This window comes from Oryctolagus cuniculus, chromosome 13 (assembly GCF_964237555.1).
Source record: "Oryctolagus cuniculus chromosome 13, mOryCun1.1, whole genome shotgun sequence".
NCBI classification, from domain to species: domain Eukaryota; kingdom Metazoa; phylum Chordata; class Mammalia; order Lagomorpha; family Leporidae; genus Oryctolagus; species Oryctolagus cuniculus.
The window spans coordinates 70,405,191-70,418,624 of record NC_091444.1 but is presented as its reverse complement, the minus strand read 5'-3'; the positions used below and the strand labels follow the sequence as shown (position 1 = coordinate 70,418,624).

General features: G+C 43.8%; 1 protein-coding gene across 10 annotated transcripts in view; it reads left to right on the top strand.

Annotated features, from left to right (window-relative positions):
• CAMK1D (calcium/calmodulin dependent protein kinase ID) overlaps positions 1-13,434 on the top strand; it is a 464,674-nt gene that overhangs the window by 275,012 nt on the left and 176,228 nt on the right. For 9 of the 10 annotated variants that reach the window (XM_051821552.2, XM_051821553.2, XM_051821551.2 and 6 more), the window contains one exon: positions 13,145-13,219. In XM_051821552.2, coding sequence (XP_051677512.1) covers positions 13,145-13,219 — 75 coding nt within the window. Of the gene's footprint in view, positions 1-4,241; positions 4,294-13,144; positions 13,220-13,434 lie in introns of those variants that run through there. The other variant, XM_051821555.2, reaches the window with a different exon arrangement.

Below are 13,434 nucleotides of genomic sequence, written 5' to 3'. Positions count from 1 at the left end.
GGTCGGTCAGCACAAGAATGCACAGGACATCAGGGGTAGGAAAGACAATGAAATGATAGCTTCTCCCAAGATTCTAGTGCACTATTCTGGTCTCCTTTCACTTACCTTTACATCAACATAGGGGGGTCACAGCTAGAAGCCTCAGCAACTTTTGGTAAATCCAAGCCCAGTGGCTTCATCTGAACATGAAGCTTAAATGATGAAGCTGTCAGATGCAGCTCAGACAGTTGGCTCCTGGTTACACAAGGGCACTTCAGCAAGTTTGTGCGAATGTGAAATTAAAAGATAAGTAAGTTTGGGGTACAAAAATTTTTTTGTAATCCATGCTTTTTTTGCAATCCAGTTTTTTCATAACGTGCATTTCCCGTGAACTTTGTAAAACCCCTCATGTCATCAGCAGTATTTCATTACAAGGATGGCTTCCGAACTCGCATGGTGAGCATTCACAGCAAACCTGACCTTGAACCCTAGGCCTTCTGAGATTTCCCCTTCTAAGGTGCCTTTGAAAGGTGTGTTCTCCCCTCTGTGAAACCTGCAAATCTGAGTTAGAAGAGATCCTCACTATCTTCAGGCAGATAAAGAATATAGTGTTCTCAAGACTCCAGGTGTCTGTTCTCATGTTAAAAACACCCAGAGAGAGATGTTGCTGTTCCACGAAAGTCACCGAAACATCCAAAGAAGGAAATGTCAGCATTTCCCTGAATGTGTTTGTGGTTCAAAGCCTTGCTAAGAATGTTAGAGCTAATTTATAGGTGCAGTTGAAATTTGTTAATTTTTCATACTCTTTTCCTGAGAGGAGTAATTTGTCAGATATATAGCCTGGAACCTTTATCTCTTATATGTCTTTATATAGATATATCCTTTATATCCTTTATTTATGACCTTTAATATCAGACATATCATAAAGTAAATATATTCAGCCAAGATAAATTTAGACTCTCAAACTGTAGAATTACCCACTCCCAGGCATCTCAAAGTGAATCCTTTTTTAGTCATTTATTAACCTAACAGTGTTTTTCAAATTTTGCTACACATTTGGATCACTTGGGAGACTTAAACAAATCCTTACGTTTAGGCCAGGTTCCAGCCCAAATGAATCATGGCCGCTGTGCCTCCACCTACCCCCAATTCCAACATGCAGCTCATCTGGAGACCTTGACAACTTATCATGGGTAGGTAACAGGCGTAAGAAAGAAACAGACACTCTTCTAACCTTCTGATTCAGAGTCTGTGAGACTGTAAGTGGGCCAGAACTGTTCATTCATTCATTTTTTTTTTCATCCTTCTGCAAGCGTTCATTGAGTGTTTGGTATATGCCACACACTGGGTTTTTCACCCTGAACTGGGCTTAACTTATTTGTCCTTTGGACTAAAGACAATGTGGTCTCGGCTGGATCTTCTGGTACTGTTCCAGACATGAGCTAATCACTTGGACATTTTTCTCTGTTGGTCCATGGCATTGTGGAGACTGACTGTGGAAGAAGGAAAAACAGGTCTTTGCTGTGTGAATGACTCTGTCTGAAGAAATTCAAATCCATGTCCAATTGACAAATGTGCCCATGCAGAGGAGCCCGTGGAGGCACGAGTTGTGACCTGGCCTCTGTGTAGCAAGGACTATTTCAGAGAACAGCGAATGCTGGCTTGGAATCAGACCTTGTGAGTCTCAAATATCCCTTAATGCACTTTGCCTCATTAGAATTTGAGTTGCATTGATTGTTAGAGTAGGAAAGGACTTTGGAGAGTATCCTGTCTGGCTGGTTCATTTACAGATAACGAAGCTGAGACGTAGGAAAGTAATGTCACCAGAGAATGGTCACCTAGAGACAGAGCCAGCACAGTGAGCGCCACAGGCACTCACTGCCTCCCTGCATGTGAATGCTGCGGTGCCATCATCCTATGTACCCCACATTGTGCTAAGGGTGCTTGGATGCTTCTGAAAAAATACGGTCAGCTGTGCCAAGAGTTTTTATCACTGTTTGTATTTAACATACAAAGCAAAATGCAGTTTGTAATGAAGGAGTATCAACAAATGGCATCAAGTCCTTAAAAAAATAATAATGACAACAACAACATTGGCTTTCAGACTGAAGATTGTGATTTGGGTACCAGTCTTTGCTCCTTAATCTCCCATTGATTGTAGCGCCATCTGTTGGCAGCAATGAGAGGTGATTTGAAGCTTTAGATTCTGAATGATTTTTCCTGCAGTGGCATATAGTCTTGCTAGATGAGATCTCTCTCTCTGTTTTTGTGTGTATAATACAATACATATATTTGCATATATATTTTTACATAAATTCATATGTAATATGTATGGGAATATATCATGAACACATATTTTGGTGTAGATTTAACAAATGAGGAAATTAAGTGCAAAATATTTAATGACTTGTTCAAAGACTTGCAGTTAGAAATGTCAGAGCTGAGACTCCACCTGACCTCCTGGTTGCTTGTGCAATTTGACTGATCAGTATGTGTGGTTCTTTGTGTGCAGTGTTATATGTATTTGGTGGGGCAGGTGTTAATGATAAAAAAAAGATTTATGTATTTGAAAGGCATAGTGGCACAGAAAGGGAGAGATAAAGATACCTTCCGTCTTCTGGCTTGCTTCACAACAGCCAGCGCTAGTTCAGACTGAAACCAGCAACCAGGAACTCCATCTAGGTCTCCCACATGAGTGGCAGGAATCCAAGTATTTGCCATCATCTGCCCATGAGCCACTTTAGCAGGAAGCTGGGTTGGAAACAGAGAATAGTAGGGACTCAAACTGGCACTCCAGTAAGGGATGCAGGCATCCCAAGAGGTGGCTCAACCTGCCGTACCACAAGTCCCATCCCAGGCATTAATGGATCTAGACATTTTTAGAAGCACTTCTTTGTAAAATTTGGGTGATAGAACAGCTTAGCAACCTGTCTCTTGGGTTTAGCACAATAATGAAATCCTAATGTCTAGAGCATTCATTGTATATGCTGAATTAACTCCTCCTGTGTGATGAGAATGGTGTTGTCCTTAAAGAATGGAGAAGATCATTTTTTTTTCATGTCCTGTGGTTCAAATGAAGGACTCCAGAAGAGGAGAAACTGGGACGTAAAACTCCCCAGTCTAGCACTTTGTGTGGAGTAACTCGTTACTGATTTGCCATGCAACCTCTAGATGGTTTTCCCTGCATGTATCATTTAAATATGTACACACATGTGCATATAGACACTTGGGACCCAAGTATATCCGATAAGGTGATCAGAGAACCAGGGTGACTCCGAGGAGAGGTAGTCCATCTTGTGAGCTGTAAGACATAGCAAAGGGTTCTCCATGAGAATCTTCAAGGATAAGTAGTTTAATAAGAAGATACTAGAGAGATGTGTGCACAGGTGAGGTGGGTAGTGTGCGAAAGGTGCCTGTCTGGGTCCTGGAAAGTTTTGGCATGGACAGAAGATAAGGGGGGGCATACAGGTGAAGACCAAGTATCAGGTGATTTGTAAGTCACGCCAATCGTCTGGACTTTATTCTGGTCTGTAGGGAATCAGTGCTGAATCTCGAGCTAAGAAGTTTGATCAGTTCTGTATTTTAGAATGATGGCTCAGGAGGCAGCTGGGAGAATAGAGAGGAAGAGACTGAGACCAGAGTGGGTAGGAAGAGCAATTCAGTGATTATAAACTGTAGTGAGCATTTATGAGAGAGAATAATAATGCCTACCCTGTAGGGCTGTGTGAGAATGGGATGAGCCAACGTGTGCCAGTGTGCCTAAGTTATACAAATGAAAGGTATTACTTTAAATACCATCTGGCAAATGTTTCAGGGTTATCACTTTCTCTTGTGACTGATAACAGCTCAGTTCTCAGCATTATTTCCTATGCTGCATGTAAAGTGGGAGAGAAAAAATAAATCAAAAAACTTGACCCAAAAAGGAAATGTATATATTTTTAAAATTGAAACAAAAACAAAAACAAAAACAACAGTGTTGACTTAAACAGGAGTCTTTGGCCAAGACATCAGAATATTCGTCAAATATTTCTGAGGCAGTTGTCATGGAACCACAGCCTCTTTTTGTGAATAAAATTTAAACTTTCTGGGCCACTTAGAAAAAGCAGGAGCGGTTGGTGTTGCAAGACCTAATCCTTGATGGTCACGGACTGAAAAACGCTTGCTCTTCCCGCGAGAGTTCACCCCGCTGTGAACCCCACCAGGCCGGAGAGAGGTGGACCGGAAGCTGGCGGCTCACTGACGTAACTTCCGCTTTGGGCTCCTGTGGCGAGGTCCGACGTTGGTTCTTCGCAGCCATCACCGCCTTATTTCCTGGTGATCAGCTTGTCTCTTTTCATCCCTTCTGGTTGCATAGCCATCCATCTCTTGTCCTCTTAGGGCCTCTTTACCCTGATAGATACGCACAAGCGCCCATGCCCAGAGAATGGTGATGCCAGGGAAAGGAGATTTGGTGTCTTTTCCTTCCTCTGAATGCCTCATCACTGCCACCACCTTTTGTTCCCCTCTGGATCAGTGAACCATGATAGATGGAGAAAAAGCAAGAGCGGAACGTTATTTTCTCTCGCTTTCTCTCTCTCCTGCGCGTGCTCGCTCGCTCGCTCTCTCTCTCTCTCTCTCTCTCTCTCTGTCCCAGGTCGCAGCAGCACGTGTGTTGGGGTCGCATGCCAGGTCCTGATGTTCTGTCCAGGTTGGGGGCTTTGGAACGTAGCCTGCTTATACCTTTGGCACTGATTTTTATTTTTTTTTTTCATGAATTAATTTTGAAATGTGCTCCTGGTTTTTCTGAGGTTCTCTTGCCCAGCTGTCAGTTTCCACGCAGGCAGGCATCTATATCGAGTCCCACGTACTTCATTCCCATTGTACTCTTCTCTCTTGGCCGGCACCTGCTCCCCTCCCCCATCTACCTGCTCTGCCCCTCTTTGGGGATTGTGACCTCTTTGTGCAGGTAGCCATATAAACTGGTCATCCTGTGTACACAGATGTTCCAGCTAATGTCACTTTGGTCCTGGTAATCAATCAATAATGAAAATTGAGTGAGGTTCTTTTTTAAATTACATACATTTGCTTTCAGTGACATTACTATTGCCTTGAATTATGCACCTTTGAGAGAGGTTTCCTGACTAGGGATGAATATTCTGCATACACGACGGACTTCTTACCCATGCTGTGAAAAGACTGAACATTGATCTACAGGAGCTTAGCAGTACAGGCTGGCAGACCCCTCGTCTTCCATCTGCCTGTAACTGAAATCCTTTCTTCTTTTCTCCATCTACTTATTTTTCCTCCCTTTTGATGACCTCAGAAGACATGGGCTGCTGTGAGGCTCTTTTATGAACTCCTAACTGTTCCTTCTGCTTCTGAATCTCTCTTTCTCTGATTTACTTTGACCCACTTGGATTCCATCTGTCAGGATGCTCACAACTATGTATCTTTGGAGTATTTGCTAGATTTAGGATAGTTCAACAAAGCTTTGCTTCCTCAGCAGTAGATACTGTGTTGTTAATTTTTTTTATTTTAAAGATTTATTATGTATTTGAAAGGCAGAGTTAGAGAGAAATACAAAGAGAGAAGAGATCTTCCATCCACTGGCTCACTCTCCACATGGCCACAATGGCAGAGGCTGGACCAGTCTGAAGCCAGGATGCAGGTGCTTTTTCTGGGTCTCCCACGTGAGTGCAGGGGAACAAGCTCTTGGGCTCTCCTCCACTGCTTCCCCAGGCACATTAATAGGGAGCTGGTTCGGAAATGGAGCAGTTGCACTCAAACCAGCACCTTTATGGATGCCAGCATTGCACGCAGCAGCCTTACCCACAATACCACAGTGCTGGCCCAGGGTTGGTAATCCTGAAAGCAGTCCCTTGACTTTTAAAAAAAGTCCTTTAAAATTATAGTACCTGAATATTTTATTATTTTTTGAAAGAGTTACATAGAGAGGTAGAGACTCTTCTATCCGCTGGTTCACTCCCCAAATTGCCACAGTGGCCATAGCTGAGCTGATCCAAAGCCAGGAGCTTCTTCCAGGTCTCCCACATGGGTGTAGAGGCTCAAGGACTTGGGTCATCTACCACTGCTTTCCCTGGCACATTAACAGGGAGCTAGATTGGAAATGGAGCTGCCGGGACTTGAACCAGCACCCATATGGGATGCAACGCTGCAGGTGGGCCTTTAACCCACTGCACTACAGCACCAGTCCTTAGATGTTTTAATTTTATACAACTCTGAATATGTATCAGCTCTTATAGTTTCCTTTGAACTTGATTTTTATGAGGTGACAGTGTCATTGCTTTAGCACAGACCTGAGTCATAATAGACTTGGATTGACTTTCAGCAGTGCCAGTTGTGAGTTACATTACTTCGGGATAATTACTTAGTCTCTAGGGGTCTTAATACCCTCAACCCATCCATCCCTTCTTTTAAAAATGGGGCAAATAGCCGGCGCCGCGGCTCACTAGGCTAATCCTCCGCCTAGCGGCGCCGGCACACCGGGTTCTAGTCCCGGTCGGGGCGCCGGATTCTGTCCCGGTTGCCCCTCTTCCAGGCCAGCCCTCTGCTGTGACCAGGGAGTGCAGTGGAGGATGGCCCAAGTGCTTGGGCCCTGCACCCCATGGGAGACCAGGAAAAGCACCTGGCTCCTGGCTCCTGCCATCGGATCAGCGTGGTGCGCCGGCCGCAGCGCGCCGGCCGCGGCGGCCATTGGAGGGTGCACCAACGGCAAAGGAAGACCTTTCTCTCTGTCTCTCTCTCTCACTGTCCACTCTGCCTGTCAAAAAAATAAAAAAATAAATAAATAAAAATAAAAAATGGGGCAAATAACACCTACTTCGTGGCGTTGTTAATATTAAATGAAATATTTAAAAATACTTAGTACAGTCTTGACCCATATGTAAGCCTCAATAAATAGTATATCTATAAAACAACTATGGAAGTAGAACCTAAATAAAGATATAAAATCACTTCCTCACTAGGTTTAAATTTGTTATGTCCCAGGGGACGGAGGAAATTGCATTCAACACAGAAGAGTCACAGTTGAAATATTTGAGAAAACAATTTAGGAAATGTTGTCATCTTTCCCAAACACAGAAAAAGGTGGAATATGAGCTCTATGGATGGGGAAGCTTGACTTCGATGTTTAGTAAAATTCCGGAACAGAAAATTAAGCAGATGGTTTGTGATCATTTAGTAGACTGTAGTGGTTGCTGGGACTAACAGGGATTTACTGAGAACAAATCGTCCCCAACATCCCATTTCCCTTTTAGATAGCATTGTGTGGTGTGTAGCACCGAGGAATGCCATTTCAGTAAGCATGTGATTGTCTCTTTATGGTCAGGATAATAAAATCTGGTCTACATGATCGTTTGCTGGTTTGCAATTGAGACCAGCTGATGAATGTCATAGTTGTCATGATGGAAGTCTGAGGTGGAACACCATGAGGTCCTGACATAATACTTTCCCATTAAAGATTCTAATTAGTAATTTGAAGACATACGGGATGGATGTGTACGAAAGACGCAAATGGGCCAAAGTTGGGGGGGGCAGAGAATTAATACAATAGAGGAGTGAATCCAAATTCAGGAAAGGAAGGGGATGGGTGTTGCGGTGCAGTGGGTTAAGCTGCCATTTTTGGGATGACTGCATCTCACATCAGAATGCCTGATTTGGATTCCTATTCATGCACAGACTGGGAGGCAGCAAATGATGGTTGAAGGACTTAGATCCCTGCTGCTCACATGGCTGACCCAGATGGAGTTGCTGGCTCTCAGCTTTGGCCTGGCCCAGCACCTGCCATTGTAGGCATTTGGGGGGGTGGGTGAACCAGTAGATAGAAGACCTGTCTGTCTTTCTGTGTCTTTCTATTGCTCTGCCTTTCAAAATAAGTAAAAAGGAATAAACAAACTTTTAAGTAATGAGTAAATAGTTTACAAATTAAAAAAAGTTTCAAAATAGTGCTGGTTACTGAAACACTGCCTGGAAACCAGAAGAATTGAGTTGAGTGAAGACCTTAAGCTCAAAAGATCAAGGCTGAGTAGGAAAGGAGAGCTTGTTTGGTAGAAGTTCAAGTGGAAAAAAAAAATGATCTGTTGATTTAATTTACCATAAGCTCAATTTTCAGTCACTCATTTAACAGATCTGATCAAATGTTATACCCAGCATGAACTTTTCTGGGCACTTGGGGAGACATTAGTGAACAAAACAGTTGTAAATCTCTACCTGTGTGGAGCTTACGTTTTTATGTACCAACCATTCTGCAGCTGCTAGGGGAAAAAAAACATAATGCTTGGCCTTATTGGTGAAAACATATTATTCAGCCCATAATGATTATTAGTTTACTCTTTTACTTAATACTTTTGAGACAGTGTTTTACACTGGACTCATTGTTTTCAGTTCTGAATATGTTTAGACTAACAAGAGTGACAGTAGACAGAGGAATACAAACTGTATTTCATGGAGCCAGCATTGTGGCACAGTGAGTTAAGCCTCTCTTTGTCATGCCAGCATCCCACATTGGGGTGCTGGTTCCAGTCCTGGCTGTTCCACTTCTGATCCAGCTCCTTCTAATGTGCCTGGGGAGGCAGTAGGAGATAGCACAGGTATTTGGTCCCCTGCCAACCCTACCTTTCCACGTGGGAAGGAGTTCTTGGCTCCCAGCTTTTGCCTGGTGCAGACCTAGTTATGCATCCATTTGAGGGGTGAAGCCAACCCTAAGAAGACTAAGCAGAGACACGGTATTCCTCAGAGATTGGTAAGCTACAGAGAAGGAGGGCATCACTTGTTCTCTGTTGCTACTGAGCCTGGGAGAGTGTTCCACCTGTAGCCTCTGTGAGCTCTGGGTGGCCTCTGTCTCTGTGTTGTGTTGCCCACCACTAAATTCCAGGTACTTACCCTGTGCCTGGTCCACAGTGAGCCAACAACTAGTTGTTGCAGTGAATAATGAAAAGAGAGAACTCAGCATTGTATTTGCATGGAATAGATCCTCAGTTAGTGTTTCTGCCCTCATCCTAGAAATGTGTGGACATTCCGATGGCATTTTGTGAAAATACTCTGTCTACTAAAATAAAGTTCTACCATCACTTTTTGTCTCTCATAAGAAGTCTGAGGGTGGAATAAAGTCCCTGAGAACAGATGTGGGAAGCCAGGATTTTTTTAAGCCATTCTATCAGCTCCAAGTTAATTAAACCACTTTTCTTAAGAGGTATTTAAGAGACTATTTTAGGATATATTTGAAGTTTCTCAAGTATGCCTGTTCAAACATTACCCATCCCATCTCAAACCCCATCATTTTCCTCAGGCCTTTCCCATAATTTTGATCCATCCAGGACCTTCTCTGACCTTGCAGGTAATTCTACAGAATTTAACATGTAATTCTTTTCTAAGTACTTCATGGATCTCTCCATCGAGATGATTAGCTTTTGGAAGACCAAAGCTGATTTTGTGTTTTTCTTTTTATAAGATGTATTTATTTATTTGAAAGGCAGAGAGAGAGAGAGAGAGAGAGAGAGAGATCTTTCATATCTGCTTGTTCATTCCCCAAATAACTGAAATGGCTAGGGCTGGGCCAGGCCGAAGCCAGGAGCCTGGAACTCCATCAAAGTTTCCCACATGGGTGGCATGGGCCCTAGTACTTGGGCCATCTTCCTCTGCTTTCCCAGGGAAATCGATCAAATGGATCAGTAGTGGAGCAGCCAGGACTGGAACCTGCTTACATGTGGGATACCAGTATCACAGGTGGTAGAGTAACCCGCTACACCACAGTGCCAGCCATTGTTTTTCTTATATTCTCGCAGACACATAGTAGAAGCTCAGTGAAAATTGCTTGACTCATCAATTCATTAGGTAAAAGTCTTTGTTTTGTATTGCTGTAAGAAAATACCTCGTGCTAGGTAATGTATCAAGAAAAGAGATTTAATTAACTCGCGGTTCTGGAGGTTTAAGAGCAAGGAGCAAGAGAGATGAAGGATCCAGGCTTGCTCTTTTTTATATAACAAGTCACTCTGAAGTCAGCCAAGCTCCCAAGGAAACAACAGTAATTGCTGCTGAGGGCCATGCATGCAGTGACATGGTCACCTTTCACTGTCATCACCATTTAAATTTTTTTTTTTAATTTTATTATTTGAAAGGTGAGGAGTGGGAGGAGACAAAGGGGTCAAGTGAGCAAGCTGGCTCCCATTTTGCTGGTTCATTCACCAAAATGCCCACAACAGCTTGGGCTGGGCCAGAGCCAAAGGGTGACAGGAATGCAGTCACTTGTCCCATCACTACCTGTGCCCCAGGGTCTGTACTGGCAAGAAGGTGGGGTCAGGAGCCGGAGCTGGGATTCAAACCCAGTTATGGTGAAGTCAGATAACAGTGTCTTCATAGGCCAAATGCCAGCTCCTAGATCCCACCTGGTGGGTGTTTTTGTTAATTCATTTTTATTTGCTTCACATGTAACTGTGTGTCCTGCCAGCCTCTTGACTAACCCCCAGAATAACTTGACTGAAAGACAATAGTTGATGCACAAGATTGATTCCAATAGCAAATTTTTAATTTTTTTTAAAAAGCAAAATCCCCATGACGAGTATACTTCTGTGCTCATCTACTTTCAGATATATCCAATATTGATAATGCTCTGAATTTTTAGGATGTTGACAGTCACATATGAAGCTCTCTTCACAAAAGGTCTTAGAAAATGTGTATAAAGAAAAATTTATGTATGGATTCCAAAATTTTTGCACCCAAATATACTTATATTTTAATTCCATTTCCATTAACTTTAAGAAAAGATTTATTTATTTGGAAGGCAGAGTTACAGATAGGCAAAGGCAGAGAGAGAGACAGACAGACAGACCGACTGACCGACCGAACTTCCATCCGCTGGTTCATTCCCCAGATGGCTGCAATGGCCGGAGTTGTGCTGATCCGAAGCCAGGAGCCAAGAGTTTCTTCTGGGTCTCCCACACGAGTGCAGGGGCCCAAGGACTTGGGCCATCGTTGCTTTCCCAGGCCATAAGCAGAGAGCTGGATCGGAAGCGGAGCAGCCAGGTCTTGAATTGGTGCCCATATGGGATGCCGGCACTGCAAGTGGAGACTTTACCAACTACACCAACAGTGCCGACCCTTCCATGAACTTTTTTTTTTTTATTTTATTTTTTTATTTTTTTATTTTTTGACAGGCAGAGTGGACAGTGAGAGAGACAGAGAGAAAGGTCTTCCTTTGCCATTGGTTCACCCTCCAATGGCCGCCGCGGCCGGCGCGCTGTGGCCGGCGCACCGTGCTGATCCGATGGCAGGAGCCAGGAGCTAGGTGCTTTTCCTGGTCTCCCATGGAGCCAGGAGCCAGGTGCTTTTCCTGGTCTCCCATGGGGTGCAGGGCCCAAGCACCTGGGCCATCCTCCACTGCACTCCCTGGCCACAGCAGAGAGCTGGCCTGGAAGAGGGGCAACCGGGACAGAATCCGGCGCCCCGACCGGGACTAGAACCTGGTGTGCTGGCGCCGCTAGGCGGAGGATTAGCCTAGTGAGCCGCGGCGCCGGCCCCCTTCCATGAACTTTTAAAAGTACTTTCATGATATTTTGACTAGGTTGTGCAAGTAACCACTGCTGATAAACAAATAATTAGGCTCTGTGCATTGGAATCAGATAAAATGTGAATTTAGCATCATCTATAGTTTCTGCTCCTACAAAGTAACTGCATTAACTAATAAGAACTGTAGAATCAGAGCGAAGCCTTACTGCGTTTAATTATGTTGTTCTCTTCTTTCTTCCCTCAAAGGGAAAATGATATTCTTATCTGTTCCACCTTATAAACTTCTTTTGTGGGAAAGACATTGCGCTTTTAGGGAGATTACTTCCATTTTCTCCAGCTAGTCTTGTTTCTAGCTTTTTAGTGGCAACAAACTTTAGGTATCATTCATTCATTCAGCAAACATGCATTAAATAGATCTGTGCTGGACACAAGGGGGGAAACAAAATGAGTAAGGTCATTTTTGCTCTTAATGACTTCACTAGAATCTGCATGTTTCAAGTGTTTCAGCGGTTCAGCACTCATTTCACTGAATGGCTTGTGGGAAGAGCTAATTAGCTCATTGAGTAATGAAATGATTCTCTCAAGTGCTTTAAATAAATATCAAGCCTTAAGATCTAGGCAGAAATTGCTTTTTTATTATTTTACACATATTGAACATTTTGTTTGTTTTTCAGGCAAATGCCATATATTTGCAAACAGAAATTGCTTGTGATGGGTAGTTCTAGAGGTTAGAATTGGGCTGTTTCCTCCTCCTGTGGTTCTTTACCTAGGACTCTGTGTGGTCTGCAAATCAGCGGCATAAGCATCCCCTGGGAGTTGGGAGACATGCAGCCTCTCATGCCCCCACCCAGGCCCACCAAAACAGATGTGCTGCTAAGCAGAGTCCCAGGTGATTCATTTACACTTGGGCATTTCAGATGCGCTGGTCTGCTGCAGTATTTCTCAAGCTCTGCTTTGTGCGCAAAGGTCATCGGACAATCTTACCAAAATGCAGGTTTCTGGGCTCCATCCTCAGAGATTCTGATTCTTTATGACTGGAGTAGGACCTGAGAAATTGCATTTCCACCCAGCTCCCTGACAACACTGGTGCTGCTGTTTGAGATCCACGCTTTGAGTAACAGTGCTCTAGTTGTCTTGCAACACTGGATTGCTGTTTGGTGATGGAGTATGTGAACTCCAATGAGGGGGTCAGTCTTGGTCCCCTTTGTTCACACAGGGTGCATGAACATGATAGTGAAACTGTTCCCTGGAGTTTATAGCCTCTTATGGGAGGTGAGTATGCATGGAATTAACTTTTCAAGCCAGTCTGTGATGGCCGTTGAGAGACAGCAGAAAAACAAGCCATGGGATTGTGCCTAGGGACTCAGCCTGCAAGATGATAGGATATTGACAAATTTGGCCATTTCCTGTGATCCACTTGAATCCCGGGCAGGGATCAATCTGAAGTGACAACACGATTGCTTTAGGAATGAAGAGGAACGCAGAACAGTGGAGGAATATTGGAAAATGGGTCTGAAAGAAATTTGGCGCCAGGGGGACAAAATTGTAAAGGGTCTTAAATGTTTCCTTATAGAGTTTGGATTCTGTCTAGGAGCCTTTTGTTTTATAAAGTTGTGTTGAATTTTACCTCCTATGTGATGTGTGTGCTTTGTTTCTGTTGCAGGATTAAGCATGAGAACATCGTTGCCCTGGAAGACATTTACGAAAGCCCAAATCACCTGTACTTGGTCATGCAACTGTAAGTACCTTGCTTTATCCATGAATACTGGCCAGGGTTGCATACACCCAATGCTTAAAGGGACTGGGTGGTAAAATGAATGAAAGCGGTGGCCAGGGCAGACAGTTGGGAGCAGTGCAGCCTGTGGCACACCGGAGAAGCCTGTATTCATCTGAAGGCAGTGCACTGTACCTGGGAGGCTCCAGGCTCCTTTTGGTTTCATTTGCAGCTGCCGG